Here is a 24,838-nt window from a genome sequence, read left to right on the forward strand (position 1 = left end):
AAAGGAAAGGAAAGGAGAGCGAGAAGAATGTTCTGCGCCTCGAAACACATCTTCGGTCGGCTGGCCCCCCTGCGCGGCGCCACAACATCTCCGACGTATTCGACTTCCTTACGGCCCTCCTTCTTCCCCTCCAGATCCCTCGCCCAATCCCGTCTCTTCGCTTCGGTGAAAGACCTCTACTACTACAATACCCCCTCTCCTTCTTCCGAAACCTCATCGTCGGACGGCGATGGCAAAGACTTTGTCAAAATCGTCGAAGTGGGTCCCCGCGATGGCCTCCAGAACGAAAAGACCATCGTCCCGCTGGACACGAAAATCTCACTGATAGAGCGGCTCAGCGCCACCGGTTTGAGAGTCATCGAAGCCGGTAGCTTCGTGGCCCCGAAGTGGGTCCCTCAGGTATTCACTCCCTTGCCGTCTTCTTTTCATTATGATATATGATTGATATGAAACATAGATGGCAGACTCGACCTCGATCCTCACCCACCTGCTCCGATCCCCACCCCCAGCCCCGCAACCCGTGACCTACCCTTTCCTCGTCCCCAACCTCAAGGGCCTCGAATCCGCCCTCCCGCGCGCGACCCCACCGCCCCACCCGGGTGCCTCCGAAATCTCCATCTTCGCTTCGGCATCCGAAGGCTTCTCCCTCAAAAATTTAAACTGCAGCATCTCGACCTCCTTCGACCGTTTCGCCCCCGTCGTCGCCAAGGCCCTGGAAAACGGAATAAAAGTCCGTGGGTACGTATCCATGGTGATCTCCTGTCCCTACTCCGGTGACACCCCTCCCGAAAAAGTCGTGGAGGTTACGAAGAGACTGTTGGAGATGGGGTGTTATGAGGTTTCGTTGGGGGATACGACGGGAGTGGGGAATCCGTATAGCATCGATGTGCTCATGAAGGCGTTGATCGAGGGAGGGGTGCCGGTCGAGAAGCTGGCGTGTCATTTTCACGATACTTACGGTCAGGCTATCGTCAATTGCATGGTGGGGTTGGCGAACGGGGTCAGGGTTTTCGATAGTAGCGTTGCGGGGTTGGGGGGGTGTCCGTACGCCAAAGGGGCGACGGGGAACGTGGCGACGGAGGATTTGGTGTATTTGTGAGTTCCCTCTTTTTGCTCTCGTGTTATATGATTGCTGATTGTTTTGGCAGCCTGCACAGCGTGGGCATGAAGACCGGAGTGGACTTGGAAAAGGTCTCCGAGGTCGGAGCGTGGATTTCGGAGGCCATCGGGAGGAAGAATAATAGCAAAGTCGGACCGGCGTTGCTGGCGAAGAGGCCGGAGACCGCTGCTTCCGGCTAGTACATTTCACGACCGTCATGCATCGCATTGCATTTTTTTCTTTTAATCGCAAATTCGACCGGCGTTTCTTTTAGATTTATTTTACATGGCAAATGGCGTCTTTGTTTTTCAAGCCCTTAACTTACACTCTCGGTGACGTAGCTATAGCGATCATAAATCATCCCTTTAACCCCCCCCCCCGGACGCTCAACATGCGCTCGTGAAAAAACGTAAAAAAGATTAAAAATCCGTAACCCGCCCGTTGAAACTCCAATCCCCGTACTTCGTCGGCTCGGTCTTCGGCCCCCCCACCTCACCGGTAACCGGATTCCTATCCCCCTCGAACAACGGTTTTTCGCCGCCCGTCAACAGATCTTTGTGTTTCAATTCCGCGAGGAGGTCTTCGGCTTCCGTATCGACCCTGGGATCCGTCGATGGAGCGGGAGGTTGGACGTGAGAGGTGGAGAACGCACCCATCGAGGCTTTCGTGAGGGATTCGAAGGTTTCCTGGTCGGCTTTCGGGAGGCGCGGGGGGGAGGGGGAGGGTTTGAAGGTGGTATTCGGGGAGGGGGAGGTGGTGAGGTGGCGGATTTGGCGGAGGAAGGGGAGGCGGCGGCGGAGCATTTTTGTAGCTTTCGGTGTAGAGATTCGAGGTTGGAGAGGTTGAGGATGGAAGGTTTACATGGAGTTGTGGCGATTCGGAGAGGCTCTGCTTGTGATATTTGTTTCGGTTAAGAGCCTCAATATCAACCGCTTGTAAATAGATGGACGAAATGAATGATTTCTTTTATTACGAACTAACTACATGTATACCAGGAAACGAACGAAAAATCACCGAAGGACTTTGTAATGCAAATTCCGATCAAAGCCAAAGAAGGGATCAATTCTTCTTCTTCACCGCCTGCTGAGCCGTCGCCGCGGCCTGCTGTTCCCTCTTCGCGTACACCCGTCCCGTAAACCGTCCTCTGCATCCCACGTCAGCACGCACGATCTCGATCAAGCAGACACCCAAGGTATCTATATATATATATTGGGGGGGGGGAAGAGAAATACTCACGTAATAAACCTCGAAAACAACCCGATCCCGACCATCATGGCCATCGGCGGCACCTTCGCGAAAAGCCCCACGACCCACCACCACTGATAAAGCGGAATCTGCAAACTCCCATCGAACGGATGCGTCCACCCCGTCCACTCGTCGAACCCCCTCCACTTCTCATCGTTAATCACCTCCGCTATCCACCTTGCGTCCGGTGGGGGCGGTGGAGGTTTTGCGTCCTTGATGGGCTGGCCGTCCGAGTCGACCGGAGGTGGGGATTCGGTACCCGGACGGTGGAAGGGGACTGGGTGGAGGTGGGTATTGTGGCCGTTGAGGCCCGGGAAGGATTTGGAGGGGGGGTTGGTGTGGGTTATGTGGTAGACGCGGGAGCCCCAGGCGCCGAAGATGGAGCAGATTACTTTGTACGCTATATCAGTAGTTGCGGTCGAGGTTTACGAAGGGAGAGGACGTACCTGTTTCGGCATCGCAATCCACACGGCCGAAGTGTATCTTGTTGTTCTCTTGAAGCAGAGCGACGGTTTCCTATTCCCTCTCAACATCTTCACCACCCACGTGCCATATCTTGTATCGCAAACTTACATTAAACGTCTGTCCTTCCACGCAAACATCAGCACCCGTACGATAAAATCATCCGAAAGGATGGAAAGTACCAACCGTCTCGTAAAGCACACACCCCGGACAGCTATCGGGTCCGGTGGTAAACAACACCAACCAATCTAAATCATTGTGCTGCAACAAATCTCTATAATTCTCCCGGTCGATCGGGTATACCACGTTTGGTACCGGGTCGATCTTTTCTCCGGCGGATTTGGAACCGCTCCCGGGGTTCAGGAGCTGTTGGAGTTGGTCCCATTGCGCGTTCGCGGCGGTGGCGGCGAGGGAGAGCGTGAGGGGGAGGAGGGTGGAGAGCTTCATCGTGAATTAATTACGATAGGTAGCGTGGACGGCGGAGGAGGATGGAGGAGAAGGACAGTTCTCGAGAAAAAGATGGGAAAAGGAAGGGTTCGAGAAAAATCGTTCCAGCGTATTCTATTTCCTTTTTCCTTTTCTTCTGTTTCGCTGCGCGTTAACTTTACCGGTGACCATCGTAGCTCTCGGATCTTTTCTTGCGAGCAGCAGCTCCGGGTCTTTGGAGTCGACAGGGTTCTCGTCGTTGAATACGAACCGGGCCAATTGGCTGGGTTGGACAGTCGGCTAAATAAGGCGGTCTTCTGATTGGCTGTTTCGACTATCATATACAGTAGCTTTTACCAGTCTGCTGGAAGGCGGTGTGAATATAAAATACAGATTATTAAAACAAAATATATATAATTCAAGAATCAAATCCCGCTCATGACTTCGCTACCTTTGAAAGATTATAAAATCCTATTCTTCAGATTCAACCCCCTGCTGACCACGAACCCCTTCTGCTTCTTCTCTTCCTCCCTCTCCACCTCCCTCTTCTCCTCCCTCTCCTTCTTTCCCCCTTTCCTATGCACCAACCCTTCCTCCTCCCACTTCTGCCAGATGGATTTCCCCCTCCTCTTCCACCTCTCGTTCCTATCCGATTCCTGCTCCGGCGTCGGCATCCATTTACTCTTCAATATCCTCCTCAACGCATCCGGCGAAATCTTAAATATGGGCGCATACTCCTCCACCGTCATCCCCGGGTTTTCCTGCTTCAATTGCTTCAACGTCGCGACGGCGGCGGGGGAAAGCCTGCTGAACGGATTCCATCTCTCGTTTTTAAGTTTCGCTTTAACTTTTTCCATGTGGATTTTCCACAACGGCGTGTCTTTGTCGTAGATTTTTTTGGAGTGATTGATGGGCACTCCCGCCAGTTCTTTGTATTTATCCAAGGACGAAGAAGGATTCGAGGCGTTCCAGCTTAGTTGCCCGGTGCTTGTGGTCAATGCGGCGTGTTTGGTGATCCGGATGCCGTTGCTTAGCGTTCGGGGTTTGTAGAGTTCTTGCATGCGGGCGTGGGACCAGAGGGCGGGCGTGGACCATTCTTTCCAGGCGTTCGCGGTGGGGTTGTGGGGGGTTGATATCTTTTTGGAAATATTATCTGGGTTTTCCCAAGGGATTTCGTCGGGCGGTTGCGTAGCATCCGAGGGCTTTGGGGAGCGGGTCGGGAATTGGGATTTTAGGGAGTGGGGGATACGGTCGTCGTCGTCACGAGGTCTTCGACGGTTTGAAGCGAATGATAACGGTGGATTATCAGACGCAAAAGAATTCGAGGATGGTTTCGCATCTTTCGACCCCTTAGCGGGTAAGGACTTGAAATCATCGAGATAGCTGAACCCCTCCATCCCCTCCGTCTTCTCAACCCCTCCCCCCCCGCTACTTTCGGGCATCCGTATCTCATGATCCCTCATAGAACTCAAATCCGTTTCCGTCTTCCAAGAACTACCCCATCTCGCCAATGCTTCTTGATTTGCACTCTTCTTGGCGGAAGAGTACATTCCTAGAAAGTCGGTTGCCGATTCCGCGGCATTGGTGTCGAGGTTTACGCTGTTTAAGTCGACGCTTTGGTGACGGGGGGCTGAGGAGGAGGTGTGCCGGATTGTGGTTTTGGGGAGACGGGCGAGGCGCCCGGGGGCTTTGTAGGTGGTCGTGGAGGGGATGTCTGTGATGAGGGAGCGGAGGATGCGGGTTGTGCAGGATGTGCAGGTCATCGTGACCTATCTTTTTGTAATTTATTCGATTTGAAGTAGCTATAGGTGAATGAATGTGAATGTTTGAACCGAGAATTGTGATATCAGTTGGGATGGCGAATTGAAACGGTAAAGTTTTTTATAGACGGTTGAGGTGAAGTCTGCCGAAGCTTATCGGTTTCTCGGAAAAAAAATTTGTAAGTTTCGCAACGCAGGAAAAAAAAAAGTTTACCACGCACCTGATTCGACCCCGCCGATTGCAAAACGGTTTAGCTCCCCTGTCACGGCTAATTATACCACGGGTTTGGCATGCGACAGAGCTAGAAAAATAAGTCGTGACGATTTTTCATTAAAAAGACGATATATAAGTACTGAAGCGATTAGAAAAGCACGCAGGGGGGCAGAAGGAACACGGGTATTTCGACGGGGGGGAACGTATAGTACACATTAGAATGAAAAGGAAAAGAAGAATAACAATGCAATCGCATGAATAGACGCCGGCAGTAATGTCATGTGTTATTGGAAAGAAACCCGGGTTTCCATTCGAGTAATATTTGAGTCTCAATCTCGATCCTATATCAGGCTCATGGTCGAATCCGTATGAAAAACCTGCAGCAGAATGACCTTGCAATACCAAACCAGCTCCGACAAAGAGATCGAAATAAGAAAAATGTGGAGAACACATGTCCCGGAGCAGTCTAGAAACAAGTCCCATAGGATAAGTCGGGACAAACAGACCACGGTAAAGAGAATCAAACCCGATCCGAAGAAACGGGCATTATTGAGAGTATTTGAGCGCTAGGATGAAGCTGTCAAACGGTGAGTTTCAAGGTAGGGGGATAATAATAAGGGGTTTGAAGCGTTACGCACGTTGCTCATACTCCGAAAGGATGTACTTCTCATGATTCCGCGAGATAAACAGCATTATGTTATCCAGGTGCTCACGGAGGGAGTTGACAGCCTGAGTATCCATGTTGGTGTGGGCGATGAGCTCCGGCATGGTGACTGCGCTCCGGTTAGCCTCCCTTACCGCATATACCAATATACGTTGGAATCAAACATACCGAAGAGCCTGAGAAGGTGCTCGGTCCCGTACAAGTCGCACATATTCTTCTCCGGCCACTGCTTCTTGATCTCGTTGTACTGGTCGCGCTCGAAGCGGTAGAGCAACATGGTTCCGAGGCATTTGTCAAAGTACGCTCTAAGACCTTGGATGATCTCCTCGTACGATTGTCGTTGCTGACTCCCAACAGGGTAGTTGGATTCGGTGGCGTCGAAGTAATCGTTCAAGAACATGGTCACGGTGATATCCCGAGGAAGCTTGACGAGAGTACCGTTCTTGGTAACGTTCTCCCAGTCATCGACAAGGAGCGACTTGATGATCTCGGGGACGTTGAGTTTGATTTCGTGACGTTTGATAAAGTCCTCCTCCTGGTAGGCTGTCAGGTGTATTCCTTTATCGGAAGAAACAGGGTGACGTACCTTATCCATGTCCATTTCTCGAGCACGCTTCTGGCCTCGAACGGTCGGAACAACTGGTTCTTCAGCATGAGCTGGCCTCTTGTCCTTCTCGACCTTCTTCTTCGGGTTATGCTCCTCTCGTAGCTCCTTTTGCTTCTGGAGGTTCTCATCGTTCCACCCAAGAACACGGTCCTGAGGAACACATTCGTCCCAGGTGGCCTTCCATCCTTTGTAGTGAACTTTGTAGCTGTAGCTGGCACCCGGTTCGCCGGGATTCTTAATCTCGAGAACCTTGGCTTCGTAGAGAAGAGGACCGTGGAAGCAGAGGACCCGTTCGTTGACCTCGTAGAGAGGAGGAGCTTGTTTGGCAGCTTTTGGAGGCATTTTCGGATTTTTGTAGGGGTGGTCGATCAAGTATCGATACGACGGATGGTCGCAGGGGGAGGTGGTTGATTCGAGTATTGATGGTTTGGTCGCAGTTCGGTTGGAGGTGGAGTCGTGTCGATGGCTGAGGGCGGCTGGTTGTGTTGATGCGAGTTGGAGATGGGAAAACGAACGAACGCGTTTCGTGCGACCGATCGAGGATCTCGGTCTTGGCGCCACTTTTTGTGCAGAGGACGGGTCTCGAGCTGGCCACCCAATTACAACCCCGGATTGTCATCTGGACTTGCGTGCGTGCGGAATGTCCCGTCAAGTGTCCAAGCTTTGATATATCATTCTACGATGGCTTCAAAATCTCGTATCGATTAGGTACTTGGTATCTAGTATATATTTATCAGGCACCGCAGCACCGGGATTACGACATAGTGTGCCTAACCAAACTCCCGTCGAAGGGTCCTTGTGCTCCGTAGAATGGACTAATTATGCAGGTCCGGACTCGATAGCAGCCGTTCGCAAGCCGCTTGCAGACACTAAGGGCCGTATAGCACTAATACGTAATGTTGTTCCTGTTTGTGCGACATCGACAATGCCTCTCCGGATTTTCTAGGATCCTTCATGGCCAACTCGGAGACAAGATATAATATAGACCGAGATGCACAGACCAAATATTGATCGATTCTTTGACCCGACCGCTATCTTACACATTGCCTTTGCATCTGATATCGGTTGAAAATACTCGGCGTTTCGAAGGAACCCTGCGGCTAGCTATATCAAGCTGCAATGCCATGCCATGCTGAAATTTGACATCGCTTTATTACGGCATGCATATCCCGCTTCGCATCCTCACGATAACGGTAACGGGCACTACTACTAGGTAGGCAAAAGGCATGCATATAAGATCTCCGACCTAATAACCCATTTAGCCATCGACGGCGATTGGCTTCCATCATTCTGCCAGCCGATCAGTAAAAACATGTCAAGCACGTTGAAGGTACATGTACGCATGATCGTACCCGTCCGCCAGCCGTAGCCGTGGAGCTGTTGGAATAATTTCGGTTCGCCGCCGAAAATTTTAAATCCTATGAAGAATTCGTGCGAAACAGCTGTACGGCTCGCGACGGGGCCATGTGGAACGGACGGCGGTCAAGTGCGACGATGGCAATGATATCGTCCAAGTCCGCGGCTTCCCAACCGTTGAAATGGATCTATGCAACGGCACGAAGCATGGCGTCAGACCACGATGACGGCTTTCTACAGCAAAGAGGGTCTGATCGTTCCTGTATTCCTCCGGATAAGGTTACCGATGCCATGCCCGTTCCTTCTAACCTATCTATTGTCACATATCCCTGGCTGCTACGAAGCATAGCGTGCTCAACCTGGGGCATTTTCAATAACCTCGCGGGTCGGTTTCATCATGATATAAAATCCTACGGTATTTGCGTTCGGACAAACGGAGACGCCTTTCACCCGTGACATAGCACTGACCTTGGTTAAAACCTGACCCCAGATCCCCACAACCCGGCCACTGCCCCGAAATACGTTATTTCTTTATTTTATTTGGCTTTTGGCGGAGTCTGGCACATGCCTTTGGCGGAAAAAAAGAGACTTCCTCCTGGTGATCCAATTGCTTTGCCGGGGATATCAGCGCAATTCAAGCTATCAAATCAAAGTTCCAATTGCATTTGCAGACTGTGACAGCTTCCTGCCACACAACCCTACAGACCTCCCACCCTACACCCTAGCTGGAATCTGAACATGCATCTCATTAATTCTGCCAGAAATATATGCAAAATTGATTCGAGGGAAAGGAGGGGTAAGGTTAAGTTTTTTTTCTTGTAATCTATCTAGTGAAAACGATTAAAAATTGTGAACTGTGTGACGAGGTTCAGTAGGAAGAGCGGTATATAAGGACCGCCAGGCATCCCTCCAGCTTCGTGGGATCCTGAATCCGAATCCGAATCCCTCGAACCTCGAACATCCCCCACTGCATTCTCCAAATCGCCGGTTGGAACTGGGGATTCGAGAGACTTCGGACTTCGGATATATCAATCGACCAGAACGACGAAAACAGCGCGCCCGGCAGCAACTCTAATATCTCGAAGGACCCATTTTGCAGTGCCTTCAAAAAATAAAATACAAAGGACAGGGAATATATTATTGTGACACCGCAGAAGGGGAAAAACCGCTGGAAGCAAAGAGCCATTTAATTTGTTCTCATCCTGATACTTACCTGCGCATCAACGGTCCTCCACATCTCTTCCAGACTGCTGACCGCTTTTCTTGGCCCGTTTACACGGTTTACACGCACGTCGGTCATCCATACATCCGTCGTGCCCACCAAGTCGCTGCATCATTGCCGACAAGCTTCCTTTTTTCCTTGGGCAAGCAAGCGACAAGCCAAGGGATTTTAGCCTAGGGTCTTATACCTTTGCCCCCCTGCAACCACCCCGCACTTTTCCGTGCATTGCATTGCCCACCCTTTTTTCGGCCCCTCTGTGCGGTAACATACGCTCGGGGATATTTCGCCCTCTGCGCGCCCGTCCAACAGGTTTCGTTCGGTTGCAAATCGGCCCCAGAACAAGCAGCTGCCCAGCCCGAACCAGCTAGTGGCAAGGCAATCTTGAGCTCCGGATCCATTGTGGTTATACAGTCGGCAGGCCACAATTGATTCCATGTGGGTACATATAGCCCTCTCCTCCCCGTCCCTTCGATCCTTCTGTTCTTCCTCCTCGCCTTCCTTCCTTTCCTCTCCATCCTCATCCAATATCAAGTCGTGATAGTTGTCTGCAAGCTTGTGGTGTCAAGTACTCCCGTGTTGCTGCAGTTCTTACGTATTTGCATTGCCAATTCCAAACCACCCACTTCTTACCGTTCGCCCCACTAAGCCCGAATCGTTTGAATTCACTCGCGGTTGAACGCACAAAAACCTAAGCTTACTCCCCGCAATTTTCTCTTTGACTAGAAAAAATTCAAGAGCAAGGTCGGCAGCAAGTCGGCACGCAAGTCGCCAGTGAAGACACAGGCAAACGGTGTTTCGAAAACTACCAACGGTGTTACGAACGGCGCTACCAACGGTGTCTCTAAAGAGAAAGCTATAGCTACCGACGTTCCGACGGTTACCACTACTGAAAACATGGCTGCTACTACTAATGGAAATGGGGTGGCCCCGGTGGTCATCGAGGCCCACAATGTTCAGACCTACCAGGTCCCAGCTGCTTTCCACGAGTAAGTTTCCTATGATATCAAAATTCAGCGGCGAACTCGATACCAATTGAACTCGTTGCAATCTATAGGAAGCACAGAGGAACACCAAATCTGAAGAATATCGAGGAGTACCATGCTATGTACAAGGAGTCCATTGAAGACCCAGGAAAGTTCTGGGGCAAGCTCGCCAATGAGCTCCTCGATTGGGACCAGGAATTCAAGACCACTCTCCACGGCAGCCTCGAATTCGGCGATGTCAGCTGGTTCCCAGAAGGTCGTTTGAACGCCTCCGTCAACGCTGTTGACCGATGGGCCTTCAAGTACCCGAACAGGCCAGCTATCTACTATGAAGCTGACGAACCCAACCAAGGCCGTGTCATCACCTACGGCGAACTCCTCCGTGAAGTCTGCAAGTGCGCCTATGTGCTTAAGCAGATGGGTGTCCGCAAGGGCGACACCGTTGCCGTCTATCTTCCCATGATTCCAGAGGCTATCGTCGCTCTCCTCGCTATCGTCCGTATCGGTGCTGTCCACTCCGTCGTCTTCGCTGGTTTCTCCTCGGAATCCCTCCGAGACCGTATCTTGGACGCCGAGTCCAGGGTCGTCATCACAACTGATGAGGGAAAGCGTGGTGGCAAGGTCATTGGTACCAAGAAGATCGTTGACGATGCCCTCAAGTCCTGCCCGGATGTCAAGAACGTCCTTGTCTTCAAGCGAACTGGCAATGAGGACGTCCCATTCACCCCGGGCCGTGATTTCTGGTGGCACGAGGAAACCGCCAAATACCCATCATACTGCGCTCCGGAGTCCATGAACTCTGAAGATCCCCTCTTCCTCCTCTACACATCCGGCTCTACTGGAAAACCAAAGGGCGTCATGCACACCACTGCCGGATATCTCCTTGGTGCTGCTGCAACTGGTAAGTACGTCTTCGATCTCCAGGAAGGCGACATCATGGGTACCGCTGGTGACGTCGGCTGGATTACCGGTCACACATATGTCGTCTACGCCCCATTGTTGCTCGGTGTCAGTACGTTGGTGTTCGAGAGTACACCAGCTTATCCAAACTTCTCGAGATACTGGGATTGCGTTGAGAAGCACAAGGTTACACAGTTCTACGTTGCTCCAACTGCTTTGAGATTGTTGAAGAAGGCTGGTGATAAGTATATCAACCACGATCTGTCGAGTTTGAGAGTTCTTGGATCTGTCGGTGAACCGATCGCCGAGGAGGTCTGGAAGTGGTATAACGAGAAGGTCGGAAAGGGAAATTGCCACATTGTTGACGTGAGTATCTCCGATCCGAATCCGTAGCTCTTAACTATAAACCAATTCTGACAAAAAAAAAAAATGATATTAGACATACTGGCAAACCGAAACCGGATCCAACGTTATCACCCCTCTCGCCGGTATCACCCCAACCAAGCCCGGTTCCGCCACCCTCCCATTCTTCGGTATCAAGCCCGAGATCTTGGACCCCATCAACGGCAAAGTCTTGGAAGGAAACGACGTCGAAGGTGTTCTCGCCATCTCCCAACCATGGCCATCCATGGCTCGTACCGTCTGGGGTTCGCACACCCGATACATGGATACCTACCTAAACGTCTACAAGGGCTACTACTTCACCGGTGACGGTGCCGGCCGTGACCACGACGGTTACTACTGGATCCGAGGACGTGTCGACGACGTCGTCAACGTCTCCGGCCACAGATTGTCCACTGCTGAAATCGAAGCTGCCCTTCTTACCCACCGAGCTGTTGCCGAGGCTGCCGCCGTTGGTGTTGCCGAAGAACTTACCGGCCAGGCTGTTAACGCTTTCGTTTCCCTCAAGGATGGGTATGATAATACACTTGAATTAAGAAAGGAACTTGTCCTTCAGGTTAGAAAGTCTATTGGCCCATTCGCTGCTCCTAAGGCTATCTACATTGTTGTCGATCTGCCAAAGACACGGTCCGGAAAGATTATGAGACGTATCTTGAGAAAGATTGTAGCTGGTGAGGAAGATCAGTTGGGTGATATTAGCACCGTAAGTTTTTTTTATCTCCATCTCGTGATATTTGTAGTTCCGATAAAAGAGGATATAAGGCTAACAATATTAAACCTTTTCTAGCTCGCTGATCCTTCCGTTGTTGCTGGTATCATTGATACCGTCAAGGCAATTAAGGCTGGTAAATAAGTTTTCCGTTTTTTAGAGAAGAAAAGGGCGGTGTAATGTCTAGTTGGTTTGGTTGGTTGGCCGGTTGGGTGCGGTTTGGTTTCAGTATGTTATACGCTTGATCTCGAGATCTTCTTTTTCAACTTGATCTTAAGGTTTTTTTGCTTGGAGTAGTTTTAAATTCCTTTTTTTAAGCTCCTTGGCTATGTCTATAACTTCAATTGTTCCTTGCTGTTCAAGCGTTTTCAGATATCAATTCAGATGTTATATAACTTAAATGAATTCTTAGCCATTGCTACGACTTACTTCTTGAGTGTTAAGATTGCAGAAAGTTCTAAAGAGAAGTAGACTAGTTCCTCGACCACCGGGCGACAAAATATTCGGCTTATTGAATAGACAAATTTGTTTGGTACATCTGAATGCACAAACTAACCTGTGGTATTTTTCCCAGACAAAGGCGCGGTAGACGAAGCTTATATTCCAAACGTAGAGTTACAATACTAGGCAAAAAGAAGCCTTCACGACGACAGATATAGACTAGATCTGGCAACTACCACCGTAGCGTTAGTGTCATAGGTAAGGATGGAGTTTTAGAGGCGGAGGGTACTGGTTGTTAATAGGTTGACTTGACTTCATTGCAAATTATAGTTGGTCGCACACATCCAAGACAGAAAATCCAACACCCAACACCAAAATACCAGTCTTGAGGTCACGAGCAAACTACCGAATTGATCAATGGATAGGTAGCCTGGTTTAAAGCTCTCAGAAGGGTACCAAAAACATTTAAACTTTGCTCGTTGTTTAAAATATTTTCTTATATACCTATAATCGTGATAAATTTCCGCGGATCTGGAGCTCTCGAGGCTGCGCCGTTTATGACGTTTACCCCCCTGTTCTCAATCGACTGTGGTCAATGCATGTTTGAGAATTCGAGGGCTCAAGTTAGTAGCTTCGTTACCAGCTATATGCTAGTTGGCCACTGTGTTGGTGCTAGGTGTCCCGGAGCTTTACAGTCTTGTGAAATATCTTGTTGCACGCAGTATATTCGAGAAGGAGCACTAGGTAAGAGGCCAGGTTTGATTTCTTTCGCAGTTTCACGGGGCTGCTGGGTCCGAAACGAGGCCTTGCTCTGCGTAATTAGATAGCCAGCTCCGCTACGCCCACCTTAAGATATGAAATGGTCCCAGATATCCCTCAAATTCAAAAGTATATATGGTACGAGACCAAGTATATATATAACTGACCTCTGTCCAAAGCCCAAGTTGAGACTAAAATATACTGGTGATCCTAGATATTATATCCTCTACAATCACATGTATCCACCTAGACACCTCGATCTTTTTCTATCACAGGCCTCGAACCCCGTCAAGATCGATAGGATTCATAGCAAGCACCATGTCTCGGCTCCCTTGCCCCATCTTGTTATGCATTCTCCAATTATTGTTCTTGGCTACCGTCTTTAGCCTTCCTGAAAAGGGTTCCGGAAAACATCGAGGTAAGCCCATCTTGATGTACCATTTTTGGTTAGAGAATGGATACCAGGCTTCAAAAATAGAAAGAAGGAAAGAGACAGCCGTACAAGTTCAAAATTTCTAACACGAAAAGCATATATAGATTTTTCAAAACAAAAAGGCCCAGCTACATCCCTTGACCCTAGGCCGACCCTCCTTCCACACCATTCAAAAGTCTCGGGGCCCAGAGCCGATAAAGGAGACTTGGGGCAACAGCGGTATCGTAGGTTCGGCGTTTATTCAAACGCTCTGCGCCTCCATAAACGGACAAACACGAATAAGGATAAACGCCCAGTGAGCAGCGATGATGAAACGGAGAAACCTCCCTCGAAACAACCTAAAAATCAAGATGACCCTCCATCTAGGCTATATAAAGCTGCGATGCTCCAGGGGCAGTATTCTGCCCAAAATTTTTTGTCTTTTCGCATGCAGATACAGGGTGGCTGGCCTCTTGATAAAGAATCACTTCCCGAAGGTATCAAACGAGTTGCTCAAAAAGAAAGGAATCCTGAACAAGCCTTCGATTGCCCAGGGCAAGAGGTTCTTAGAGTTTTTGGAATGCTCCAAAAGGTCATCCGAGATCCTCAAAAGAAGTGTCGACCAGCCGATTACGTATTCTCGTCTGCGGGCCCCAACAGGCGCGCAATATTCGAAATGGATGTATCCCTGCATAATGGGTATATCGGCGTAAATTACGAGAAGATGGGGACGCGAGAATATAATCCTTGGAAGCATAACCAGCTTCAGGTCAGCGTGAATGCACCAATTATCTTATACGAAGGGTATAATTACTGGGCTTTGGCTACTAAACTCGACACGAAAACCAACCCCTTACGATACATCGCCCTGTACAACATCCACAACCCGGACACTATAAATATTGTATCAGAAGCCCATAGTCGAGCGAAACTAATCGGCGGCCAACGTTATCTACGTGTTACATCACCAATTAACGAAAATACCCTGGAAGCTGAGATATGGGACGCTGTCAGAGGCACTGATGAAATTGAAGTATGTGTCAAGTTGCTATATTCTCGTATGGAGGAGTTGAACTTTGCGGACGTAGAAGAGATCTATACGTACTTATCTCCCCCGTCAGATCAAGGCCAATATGTATTCATTCTTTTGGGAGTGAAAGGTCTCTCAGGATCACCAAAAAGCCTGGGACCCGGTGGCCTTGGAGATGTATCGCAGGTTATCCAGGAATTGGAAGGGAATGGGGAACACCCTAATCTATTGAGGCCCATATATGATAACGCGGTAAAAAAAGGCGCGAAGGCAAAACATGACCTTGAGGCCACCGAAATAAATGTTTTAAGCATGGTATTAACGGGCCACGATTTCCGCCCACTCGAGCATTCCTCGCCATTTCCCGAAAACTATGAGATAGATTATTCCTGGAGCGGATTGCAGACGTATCCCTTCGAAGACTTGTTACGAAGTCTTACAATGCAAGAAAGTTCATTGGGTGCTTTTGAATCAACATTTGGTAACGCTGAATCTCAACGTGGACCGATCGTATACAACAGACACAGCTATCGAAAGGTGAACCTGAACGAGATAATCCAATCTCACAAGCCTCCTGCAACGCTGAGGCTTATTACAAGCTCATCTGCCGAAAACCAGCACTTCTCGTTTCGTTGGCCATGGGAAAGAAGTGTATACCAAGAGGAGAAGCTAGAGGATCTTCTATATCACTGTTGGCGAATCGGTTCTAATGACCATGACGAACCTAGTCCTTTAGGATTATCCGAGAATATGAAATACTACCAAGCCATACCGGCAGTACCGTTAAAATATATAACGATATGGGGAATCGAAGAACCAAAGACCCTAATAGTCCTAAGGCTAATTTATATCTCATGGGCGAAGTCTCAAGGTTCTACGCCAGAGAAATTCTCTTTGACTTACTCTCAGCTAGAAGACGATCGCCAGAAAGAGCATTGGAACGCGATAATCGGAACCCCGGCCATTTTGCCGATAGCTGAGATGTGTCTATCCTACGTGACCGGTCTAAGATCATGCAACATAGCTGCTATTCACTTCTCATTCCACCAGCCCTTATCCATATCGGAGAAAGTTATTACATGGTCTTCGAATAGCGTTTCGGTAGTGGTGGAACTTACGACCAACATTAAGGAAGAGGATCTGCATCTTAATGTAGATAAAAATACTTTCCGTATACAGAAAGCATGGGACAGGGTGAAGAAGTTCGGTATTCTCCCGGGACCGGGAGATGATCTTGAGTTTGGTGGAGCTGGCCTTTCGGACGAAGATCAAAATATGCTAGATCTCTTTGCGGACTACGCCCCCAACGGACTACACGACTTCCCCATGCCTATTTCCGAGGCCCAGGTTGAGCTTGAACGCACCAAGCTTGACTTATCTTATTCAGCCGTCGGCTACCCGTCTCTATCTATCATTGAAAATCCTTTTCTACCAACACTCAGAGAACGTGTTCATTATATACCTTCTGGCGGTCCTTCTTATACTCGGATCAAGACTACCCAAAACCTTGTCGGGGCCGAGTCATACAGAGTATTGTACTACACTGCTATGTCGTCTCAAGAAAAGAATCTTCTCTTCATCGACTATCAGGTGCAGAAGAGGGAGGGTGAAAAGGGGAAAGGCAAAGCTAAGGCCGCAGAGGATGGTATTCCTGTAGATGAAGAGGACTTTGTTCCAAGTGTTCTCGACCCAGATACTGAAGGGCAATTCAAAATAAATTTTGGAACCGTTCTCTTCGCAACATGGTTTTCGCAAGAAGGGTGGTCTCAAATTTCCCGAATAACTTTCCAGACAATACATCCGGAGACCGTATCAGCCTTGGAGGTTTTCCTAGACGAGGCAAACCCGATTATAACCTGGAAAAGGGACACTCCTGCGATTTGGAATCAAAATGTGGAATTGTTTTACACAACGATGGAAGGTGGCGCGGTCAAGTATTTTCTTGAGGAAAAAGACGAATTTCTCACGAGTCCTACGATAAAGGCCATCCACATCGGTATTCATATTGATGATAGAGACAAACATTTCATCCATGTTGATTTTGGCGACGACAAATCTGACGCTAAATCAGAAGGTCAGCTGATGTTCAAGCCTACGTCGTTGCTTGAGAATTTATTCTTGAGAGGAGCCAAGGGCCAAGCTACTGAAAGAATTTTGGGTGCTCAGTTTGACGATCCAGAATGGAATGGGCGTAACTATGTATATGACGATAAAAAAGATCGCGATCATCTCTCGAAGTATGTTATCGTACGACAGGGTCCTTTTGATAACCGCAGATGGAATAAAATAACCTATTACCTCGAAGACAATGATTTGCTGAAGGGCCTATCATCTACTTTTGTTCAACGATTCGCTAAAGAAAAAGTCAGGACAGGGTATCAAACCTGGTCTCTGCACGAACGGAGTCAAGGGAATCTGGGATATGATTTTGCAACATCTCCATCCGTTGCTGGTAACTTAGTCCTTATAAACACGCCTTTCTCAGGGGAGGGAAACCGCGCTGACATTGGTACTATCGTAAACCATTTATCCGATGCTATGTATGCAGCATGGATTAATGCGGACTTTGTTGAGAAACATCAATACGCCCGAGATGCCGTCCGTCGAGGTATAGTAGGAATGCGTGTCTTCACTGCGCTGCAGGTATTGCCTGAATCAAGAATGGCTCTAGAACAAATTTATAGAAAATACAACGACTTAGTTAATGATGGACTACTCTCCCTTGAGCGTAATGCGAGATACCTACGGTTGCCGCAGTTAGCGTTGCACAGGACAGCAGCTAGGGCACAGAGCAGGAGAATGGAAAGACTTTGGGTATCTCTTTCGGGGTTAGCGGAAACATCGGCTCTCATTTCTATGCTCTCCAGCTTCCAGGAGCAAATGAACCAAGCAAGGTGGGGCCAAAAGCTGCTTATTTTTCGCATCGCAATACGACGAACGGAGGGCGATGACGAAAATATCCGTAATAATGCCGCAGATTTCCAAATGATCTTTATAATCGAGAAATCTAGGACCCCTCTCACGATGACCAGCCGTAATGCTGAGGCCCAGGGAAAGGATCCACAAGACAGGAAACTAGAACTTATGCTGGCTGATGGAGACGAGGCCTTAACGGTCGGATTACTTAGCGAGGTAGAGGACAAGATAGATGAAGAATTTAACAGAGAATCCTTTGATATTCAGGCGTCAGAATTACAAGTAACCAAAGATTCAGGGGTATTAGCTATTGATACTCAGGAATGGATTCAAGCTATCAGGCTCGAATTAGACAAAATCAGCGGATCAACCAATCGAAAGTCGCGCAACATGCGATGGCGCGACATGAAGGTCGCATTGCCACCTTTAGATGGTAAAACTTTCTATGAAATGCATGTCCGCCCTCAAGCTGAGGACACAGCCTGCCAGATTGTCGCGGGAACCGGTAGCTCACAATTAGAGGAGGTGGGGGTGCCGGTTGGTCGCATTGCGGGAACCATAATCTTGAGAGGGGTATCTGGTTTTGGCTCAGGATATGGGGATAGTGCTTTTTACCGGCAAACAGACATCTTATCGGGTGTGTTCCTTATAGCTTGGCAGAGAATCAAGCCTTTGTGCTGGAATTTGGAGTATATCCTACTTGATACTGTGTCAGAAAATACAGCCGAGGCAGTTAGAAGAGCAAGAAGAAACTTCCCCCTCTCATCCTCAGTCATCAGGACTAATGTGGGATCTGAATTCTTTATACTGGAAGAGAGACGACACCGTTTCCGGGAAAATACACATTTGAGTTGGGGTGTAAATAATCAAAAAATGTGGAGCATTCTACTGGCTTCATTGGAGATAATGGCAATTCAGAAAATGATCCTCAGATTCCCTCAGGAAACGGGACGACTACATATTAATAGCATCCTCGTGGATGATAATCCAACAACAAACCGGATGAGAATCAGTGTAATGCTGGAACATAATTACTATGTATCGGAACGTTACGGTGATAAAGAAGATCCAGAAGGACAAAACGAAGAGGGGGAGCCAGAGGGCGGAGGGGATGGAGAGGGCGGAGAGGACGGAGAAAGGGGGAATAAGAAGACGAATAAGAAGACGAATAAGAAGACCGAGAAGAAGACCGAGAAGAAGGGGTCGAAAAGAAGGAGTAGACAGGGAATGAGTGAGCCGAATGAAGTGGAATTAGTGTAGAAGGCGATATTAATATTATACTCCTTCAAATAATTAAAGCGGCCGGAATTCGAAGCCAAGCGTATAGGGCAATGAAACTTAGAAATCTTCTTGTATACACCTCTAGCTGTCAATATCACTACCGTTGAGAAATCTATATGTTAACATTGTATTTGCTAGAGATTCCTATTCTGCAATATAATAGTAGAGTGTTCATAAATTCTAAGCAGTATAAACCTCAGAATCAATCGGATTTAAGCCCACGGATTAAAGAAAAGCCCCTTGGCTTTGTTGCCGCCAGTTCTCTAGCTCTAGACACGATTGCGAAGCATGAAGATCATTGTGCTCGGCGGATTACCTAAGCAGTCAGAAGCTGTTTAACGTTAAAACGTCATAGAGCCGAGACGAGAGCCGAGAGGCAGTATACTAGCATCTGAATTTAGCTACTTTGATTTTAATTAGAACCAATGAACGCCACGGATGCACGGGACGGTTGGTGCCAATCTGACTTCGAACCTTATTACAGGAGGAGCCCGACGTGAGACCAGAGGAGCCTAGACTTTTTGCCTTATTTTCGGTAGGATTCAATCAATTAAAACTTTAAACGTGTATGCATAAACTAGCCGAATTGAAGCTCAATAAACTTGATATATATGAAGTGCATATCATCTGGCTTGCGAGACCGGAAATAAAAAGCCCTCGAGTTCTGGGCTAGGTCACTTTGTCTGCTTTATAAATTTATCCTCGGCCCAGTCTGGTAATAATATATAAGCAAGCTGGCAGTCCGCAGTTTCGTAGTCGACAGTCTAGTTTAAGTGCTGCGCGCATGCGTAGCCTCGAGCACTTCATATTCAGTGATTCTGGTCGAGATTGTTGCGTTGTGGAAGCCAGCCATTATTTGGATTCGGGATCGTGCACCGTGTTGCGTGGTATTTTGTCACGGACTTGACTCCAAAAACTCGCTGAACACAACATCGATGAAACCTCAAACCTTTCTTGGGATGTTTGTACCTGAATATTTCATTTATCCTGTGCTACATAGTTTAGGACACCTTTCCCTCGATCTTTTGCAATACCGCTGCCCAAATGTTTCGTCTTAATAACGTTACTGTTGGACTTACCGCTCCGTTATATCCTTGTTCCTTTAAATGATTGAATACCCTGATCCATCGGTATTTCGTAATCAAGCTGGTCCCTTCGTACTTTTCTTTCGGAATTCAGAAGCGGTTCGGTTGACTGAGAACAACTTTGCAGCTCGGTACTATGAGCGGCTTTTCTTCCAAGACGAAGGCATCACGCCGCAAGATGGACATATTCGATTAGGCGGACCAATGCAGAATGGAAGCTGCGCATACATGAATTACGCGTTCACTTCGACACGACTTCTTTAAGCCCCACTCTCGGAGTTATTAACACACCACAGGGAAGTTACCATGGGGGAGGTTCGGTCGTTGTGGGTTTCACAGCTTCCTTTGAGGAAGTTCGGTTGGCTCGGAGTCGCAATTCGCAAAGTGCCCAGCCTTTATTTTCGCTCATGCATCTCAAATACCTAACTGAAAACACGGAAAGGGCGCCTCGGCAAAAAGAATTCATGGGCGAGGGTGTGAATTCGGAAACGGCCGTGAAACAGCCAATAGGAATGAAGGCTAGTGGGTTCACTGTCGACACGAGGTGCGCCCAAATGTTGGCTTGGAGGCGTCTACAGGATTGCACAGCCCGCTTGGTCAACAGCGGTTTTAAAAGATCTTGAAGAGAGATCGGGGCGAGGCTACGGGATGATAGACTGTTGGCTTGCCACGATGAAGCATGTAGGACACCCTTAAGCATCGAGGCACACAGCAGGTCGCAAGTTGAATGGGATTTTCTGTTAATTTCGCCTCCTCTGCATGGGGTAGCACCTGGCTGGGCCTTTCTTGTCAAGTAGAATTTTGGATGGAAATTCAAATCATGGAACAGAGCTTGGAACTTACGTCGCCTTTCCATCTTAGCCCGGCTTGGCCATCCGCCATCGTCGAAAGGTCCTCTTTGATAACTACATACTTTCTTTTGAAAGACGGGTAGATATCCCTATGGATTGATAAGCAAGTACTTAGTAAGTAACATCATCAGGAAGTAAGTATCCACGAGACTCAACCGATCTTGATCTCGAGAGAAGAAAGGAAAGAGCTGTCGGGCGGTTGTCCCTGCTGTTTCGTGTCTAGCTGCATCTTGCCGTCAGCTCGCAACCAGGAATATTAATATCGCCAGGGACAGGTTCCTACATACGCAGTACAAACCTGCTAGCTCATGCTCAATACATACATACATAGCACAGGCTGCAGGTTTGTGCAGGGCCAAAGGACTTTCAAATAGCATCCTCTATTCTTAGTTTCCGTCTCCCTGCTGACCAAAGTGCCGTTGGTTCCTTGGATCTTGGCTCTTTCCCATTCCACCATTCCTCCCCTCAGCCTCTTTGCCAACCGATGACCACTACAAATACTTCCTGACTTTTCGACACCAACAACGGTCGCTATAACTTTTTTTTCCCTTATATAATAAAACCCGACCGTTACATATATTTTATTTTAACTGGCCAGGAGAGTATTCGTCAGCGAGGGTTTGGAGTAACTATATAACGGGAAAGGGATCAGTCGAAAGGGGTGACATATCCGGCGTTTAGCGTTTTGATGTTTGCCATCCTCCAGGTTTCCTGCCTCGCTGTGTTTCAACCACGTTTTTTTTCTGCCCTAGAGATTCAGCCCAGCTTAATTCATTCTATTATGGTCTTTTGTTTTAAGAGAGAAAGATAGAGAGATAGCGGGAACATACTTAGTTATATCCCTCTGGTCCTTCCACTTTTTTTAAAACGCTCTCACAGGATCATATTTTATAAAGCCGAAAAATTAACGACCTTGCTCGATCATCGCCCTCGTTCTTCCTCGTCATCGTTGAGCAAAGCAACTGAACAACTAAATGAACCGATCTTTTCGGTCATTCAAGTGGTAAATCTAGAGGGGTATTCCGGGCATTCCGGTCGGCATCAATATTTCGTTCATTTTGGTCGGAAATTAGTATAGACGGTAGAATCCATCTTGATCTCATCGGATTGGGATGGTGTTCCTTCACAGAATAAGTGCCCTGCTTACAGGACTATCTCTGCTTCTCACGTTCTCACATGGTATGATCGCCTCTCCACCAAAGATTGGGAAAGAAAAGCACATGCTGATTGACCCCCGTCGACGTTTTTAGCACACTCGGTAGCACGACGTTCTCCGATCCCATCCATCGGACTCATCAAAGATGTCAAGATCCACGCCGACGGAACATCGCAGCGTATCCACGCCTTCTCCGATTTCTCGATTACTTTCTCCATAGACAGACCGTATCAACAAGTCAAGCTTTCGCTGGAGCCGAATCATGATGTCGTCGATCATAATGTCAAAATTGAGTATATGGGCGCCGATGGCAAGATTGTGCAGTCTGAGAGTGTGGATAGGAGTCAGGAGAAGGTGTTCAAGGGAACCAGTTGGGTGATGGGTGAACACGGATGGGAATATGCCGGACACGCCAGGATATACGTTTACAAGGATGGAGAGTCCCCGCTATTCGGTGGTGCGTTTACAATTCACGGGAATGACCATCACGTTCAACTGAGGTCAGGCTATATGCAAACTAAGCATGACGAGGACCCTCATCTTGATGGTGAAGAGGAATTCATGGTTGTTGTGAGGGACTCGGATATCAACGAGGGCATCAGATCTCAGCACAAGAGAGGAATCGAAATCGAAAGGAGCTGCGGTTCCGATGATTTGGCTTTCAATACGGACCCGAATCACAAAATTAGGAGACAGATCGTGGAGAGCGCCGGGATGAAGAGAGATGTTAGCTGGAATCCTCTCGGTGCCAACAATATCTTCGGTCGGATGAAAAAAAGACAGGTTGACAACAGCTGTAAGGCTCCTCCTATTTAATCTGAGAAGCAATATGTGCGGGAAATCCTAATGTTTTATCTAGCTGGCGGTTTCGGTAGTGGCATCAACCTGAGGAGCGTTATTGGGAGCACCGTGGGATGTCCGTCAACTAGAAAGGTCGCTCTTATGGGTATCGTAGCGGACTGCGAGTACGTCGCTAGCTTCGGAAACAACGGAGAGCGAGTACGACAAAATATCATCAGCGTCGTCAACGAAGCATCGACTCTTTTCGAGTCAACTTTCAACATCACTCTCGGCCTTGCCAACCTAATTGTCAGCAATCCAAACGAAACCTGCCCGGTTACCCCGCCTCAGACTGCTCCGTGGAACTTACAGTGTACCAGCAATGCCACAATTGAGGACCGTTTGAATATCTTCTCTGAGTGGCGAGGAACGAAATCTGGCGACGGTTTGGCTTTTTGGACCCAACTCACCAACTGTCCTACTGGGGCATCCGTTGGACTTGCATGGCTAGGTCTTCTCTGCCAATCCGAAGCCAACCGCCAGAACACCAACTTTGTCAGCGGAGCCAACGTTGTTGCCCGAACCAACCAGGAGTATAAAGTCCTAGCGTAAGCCTAATCGGAAATAAAAAGTGGTAAAAGTATTGTTTGCTAATAACCTTTTAGTCACGAAGTCGGTCATACCTTTGGAGCAGTACACGATTGTACAGCAGCCGCTTGTCAGGATGAAGCATATGTTGCAACTTCGCAATGCTGTCCTTTGTCATCGAACAGCTGTGATGCTGGTGGTCGATTCATCATGAACCCTTCTACCGGAGATTCGATCACTCAGTTCAGCGCTTGCACTGTTGGCAATATCTGCACAGGTCTCAGTAGGGGCACTGTGAATATGAGCTGCCTGTCTGCCAATCGTAACATTCCTACCATTGTGGAGGGTGTCTGCGGTAACGGAATTGTCGAAGAAGGCGAGGAGTGCGACAGCGGCGGCGACTCTACTTGCTGCGACCCTCAGACCTGCCGCTTCCGTTCCGGAGCTGTTTGCGAGTAAGTATACACCAACAAATTATTCTACGACATGCAGCTAATAATCCGTCTTCAGCCCCACGAACGAAGAGTGCTGTACCGGTACTTGCCAATTCGCCCCGAACACTCAAGTCTGCCGTCCTAGCAACGGACCATGCGATCCCGCGGAAACATGCAGTGGCATCGGTTCTTCTTGCCCAGAAGACGTTACGAGTCCGGACGGTCAGTCGTGCGGTGACGCGAGCGCTGGAACTTATTGTGCTAGTGGACATTGTACCAGTCGTGACGCCCAGTGCCGCAGTCTTGTTGGCGTTCTCCAGGGTGTTAATAACGATACCAGGAGTTGCGATGATGTTAGCTGCCAGCTTACTTGTACATCCCCACAACTTGGCCAGGGTGTTTGTTACGGGATGCAACAGTGGTTCGTCGATGGCACGAAGTGCGGGTCTGGAGTCTGTAGATCTGGATCTTGTGTTGGTAATAGCGTGTTCAATGATGTCAGGAGTTGGGTCCAGAGGGTGAGTTTTTCGGGTCATATCGTAGATGATGAGAACAACAATTCTAACAAACCTTTTTACAGAATCTCCCACTAGTCATCGGTCTCTCCGCTGGTATCGGCGGTCTCATCGTCCTATCAATCCTTTGGTGCTGCATCCGCAGCTGTATCAACAGGTTCAAGCGCAGAAAGCTCCGCTCACAACCACCAATTTTCATTCCACCGCAAAATATGGGTTATGTTGCCCCCCCGTATGCCCCCAGTAATGCTGGAAGAAGGCTTAGTCGACGGGACGGCAGCCAGACTCGCAGTGCTGGAGGCAACATGCCACCTCCTCAGCAAATGCCGCCAAATCAATATGGATACGATCAACAGTATTATATGGAACAAGCAGCAGCACTGGATTATTATAATAATATGAGAAACATTGGCGGTAATCCACAGCAACCAGGCAGTGCCCCACCATACGCACCGCCTTACGGGCAGCAGGAACCGCAGAGGGGACAGAGTGTTCGGTATGCTTAATTAAGAGGCATTTTCTTTACTCTCCCTTCACCCTG

General features: G+C 48.5%; 8 protein-coding genes across 10 annotated transcripts; 4 read left to right on the forward strand and 4 right to left on the reverse strand.

Annotated features, from left to right (window-relative positions):
• Positions 1–27: 27 nt before the first annotated feature.
• Positions 28–1,299, forward strand: DFL_006767 (uncharacterized protein; the record flags this gene model as incomplete). The annotated part of the gene is made up of 3 exons (XM_067636246.1): positions 28–399; positions 458–1,095; positions 1,149–1,299. 3 exons carry the CDS (start codon positions 28–30, stop codon positions 1,297–1,299), a joined length of 1,161 nt encoding a protein of 386 aa, XP_067487883.1.
• Positions 1,300–1,518: 219 nt separating this feature from the next.
• Positions 1,519–1,902, reverse strand: DFL_006768 (uncharacterized protein; the record flags this gene model as incomplete). Its single annotated transcript, XM_067636247.1, has 1 exon — positions 1,519–1,902. One exon carries the CDS (start codon positions 1,900–1,902, stop codon positions 1,519–1,521), a length of 384 nt encoding a protein of 127 aa, XP_067487884.1.
• Positions 1,903–2,158: 256 nt separating this feature from the next.
• DFL_006769 (uncharacterized protein) lies at positions 2,159–3,253 on the reverse strand (the record flags this gene model as incomplete). The annotated part of the gene is made up of 5 exons (XM_067636248.1): positions 2,159–2,243; positions 2,336–2,735; positions 2,791–2,860; positions 2,918–2,926; positions 2,993–3,253. The coding sequence occupies 5 exons, from the start codon at positions 3,251–3,253 to the stop codon at positions 2,159–2,161; spliced, it is 825 nt and encodes a 274-aa protein (XP_067487885.1).
• Positions 3,254–3,693: 440 nt separating this feature from the next.
• DFL_006770 (uncharacterized protein) lies at positions 3,694–4,995 on the reverse strand (the record flags this gene model as incomplete). The annotated part of the gene is made up of 1 exon (XM_067636250.1): positions 3,694–4,995. The coding sequence occupies one exon, from the start codon at positions 4,993–4,995 to the stop codon at positions 3,694–3,696; it is 1,302 nt and encodes a 433-aa protein (XP_067487886.1).
• A 757-nt stretch (positions 4,996–5,752) lies between these two features.
• On the reverse strand, positions 5,753–6,819 carry DFL_006771 (uncharacterized protein; the record flags this gene model as incomplete). Of its 2 annotated transcripts, none has more annotated exons than XM_067636251.1 (4): positions 5,753–5,772; positions 5,845–5,979; positions 6,039–6,405; positions 6,457–6,819. In XM_067636251.1, 4 exons carry the CDS (start codon positions 6,817–6,819, stop codon positions 5,753–5,755), a joined length of 885 nt encoding a protein of 294 aa, XP_067487887.1. The 2 variants fall into 2 exon arrangements, with proteins under 2 accessions (XP_067487887.1, XP_067487888.1); XM_067636252.1 differs by lacking the exon at positions 5,753–5,772 and adding an exon at positions 5,773–5,783.
• Positions 6,820–9,488: 2,669 nt separating this feature from the next.
• DFL_006772 (uncharacterized protein) lies at positions 9,489–12,352 on the forward strand (the record flags this gene model as incomplete). Its single annotated transcript, XM_067636253.1, has 7 exons — positions 9,489–9,494; positions 9,779–10,041; positions 10,110–11,304; positions 11,378–12,043; positions 12,128–12,185; positions 12,237–12,277; positions 12,347–12,352. The coding sequence occupies 7 exons, from the start codon at positions 9,489–9,491 to the stop codon at positions 12,350–12,352; spliced, it is 2,235 nt and encodes a 744-aa protein (XP_067487889.1).
• Positions 12,353–13,567: 1,215 nt separating this feature from the next.
• Positions 13,568–18,867, forward strand: DFL_006773 (uncharacterized protein; the record flags this gene model as incomplete). 2 transcript variants are annotated; one of them, XM_067636255.1, is made up of 3 exons in its annotated part: positions 13,568–13,667; positions 13,787–18,144; positions 18,213–18,311. In XM_067636255.1, 3 exons carry the CDS (start codon positions 13,568–13,570, stop codon positions 18,309–18,311), a joined length of 4,557 nt encoding a protein of 1,518 aa, XP_067487891.1. The 2 variants fall into 2 exon arrangements, with proteins under 2 accessions (XP_067487891.1, XP_067487890.1); XM_067636254.1 differs by lacking the exon at positions 13,568–13,667 and having other exon boundaries at positions 14,338–18,867.
• Positions 18,868–21,936: 3,069 nt separating this feature from the next.
• DFL_006774 (uncharacterized protein) lies at positions 21,937–24,803 on the forward strand (the record flags this gene model as incomplete). The annotated part of the gene is made up of 6 exons (XM_067636256.1): positions 21,937–22,003; positions 22,075–22,776; positions 22,840–23,368; positions 23,426–23,803; positions 23,859–24,300; positions 24,363–24,803. The coding sequence occupies 6 exons, from the start codon at positions 21,937–21,939 to the stop codon at positions 24,801–24,803; spliced, it is 2,559 nt and encodes an 852-aa protein (XP_067487892.1).
• Positions 24,804–24,838: the final 35 nt, after the last annotated feature.

This window comes from Arthrobotrys flagrans (assembly GCF_004000055.1).
Source record: "Arthrobotrys flagrans strain CBS H-5679 chromosome Unknown unitig_8, whole genome shotgun sequence".
Lineage (NCBI taxonomy): Eukaryota > Fungi > Ascomycota > Orbiliomycetes > Orbiliales > Orbiliaceae > Arthrobotrys > Arthrobotrys flagrans.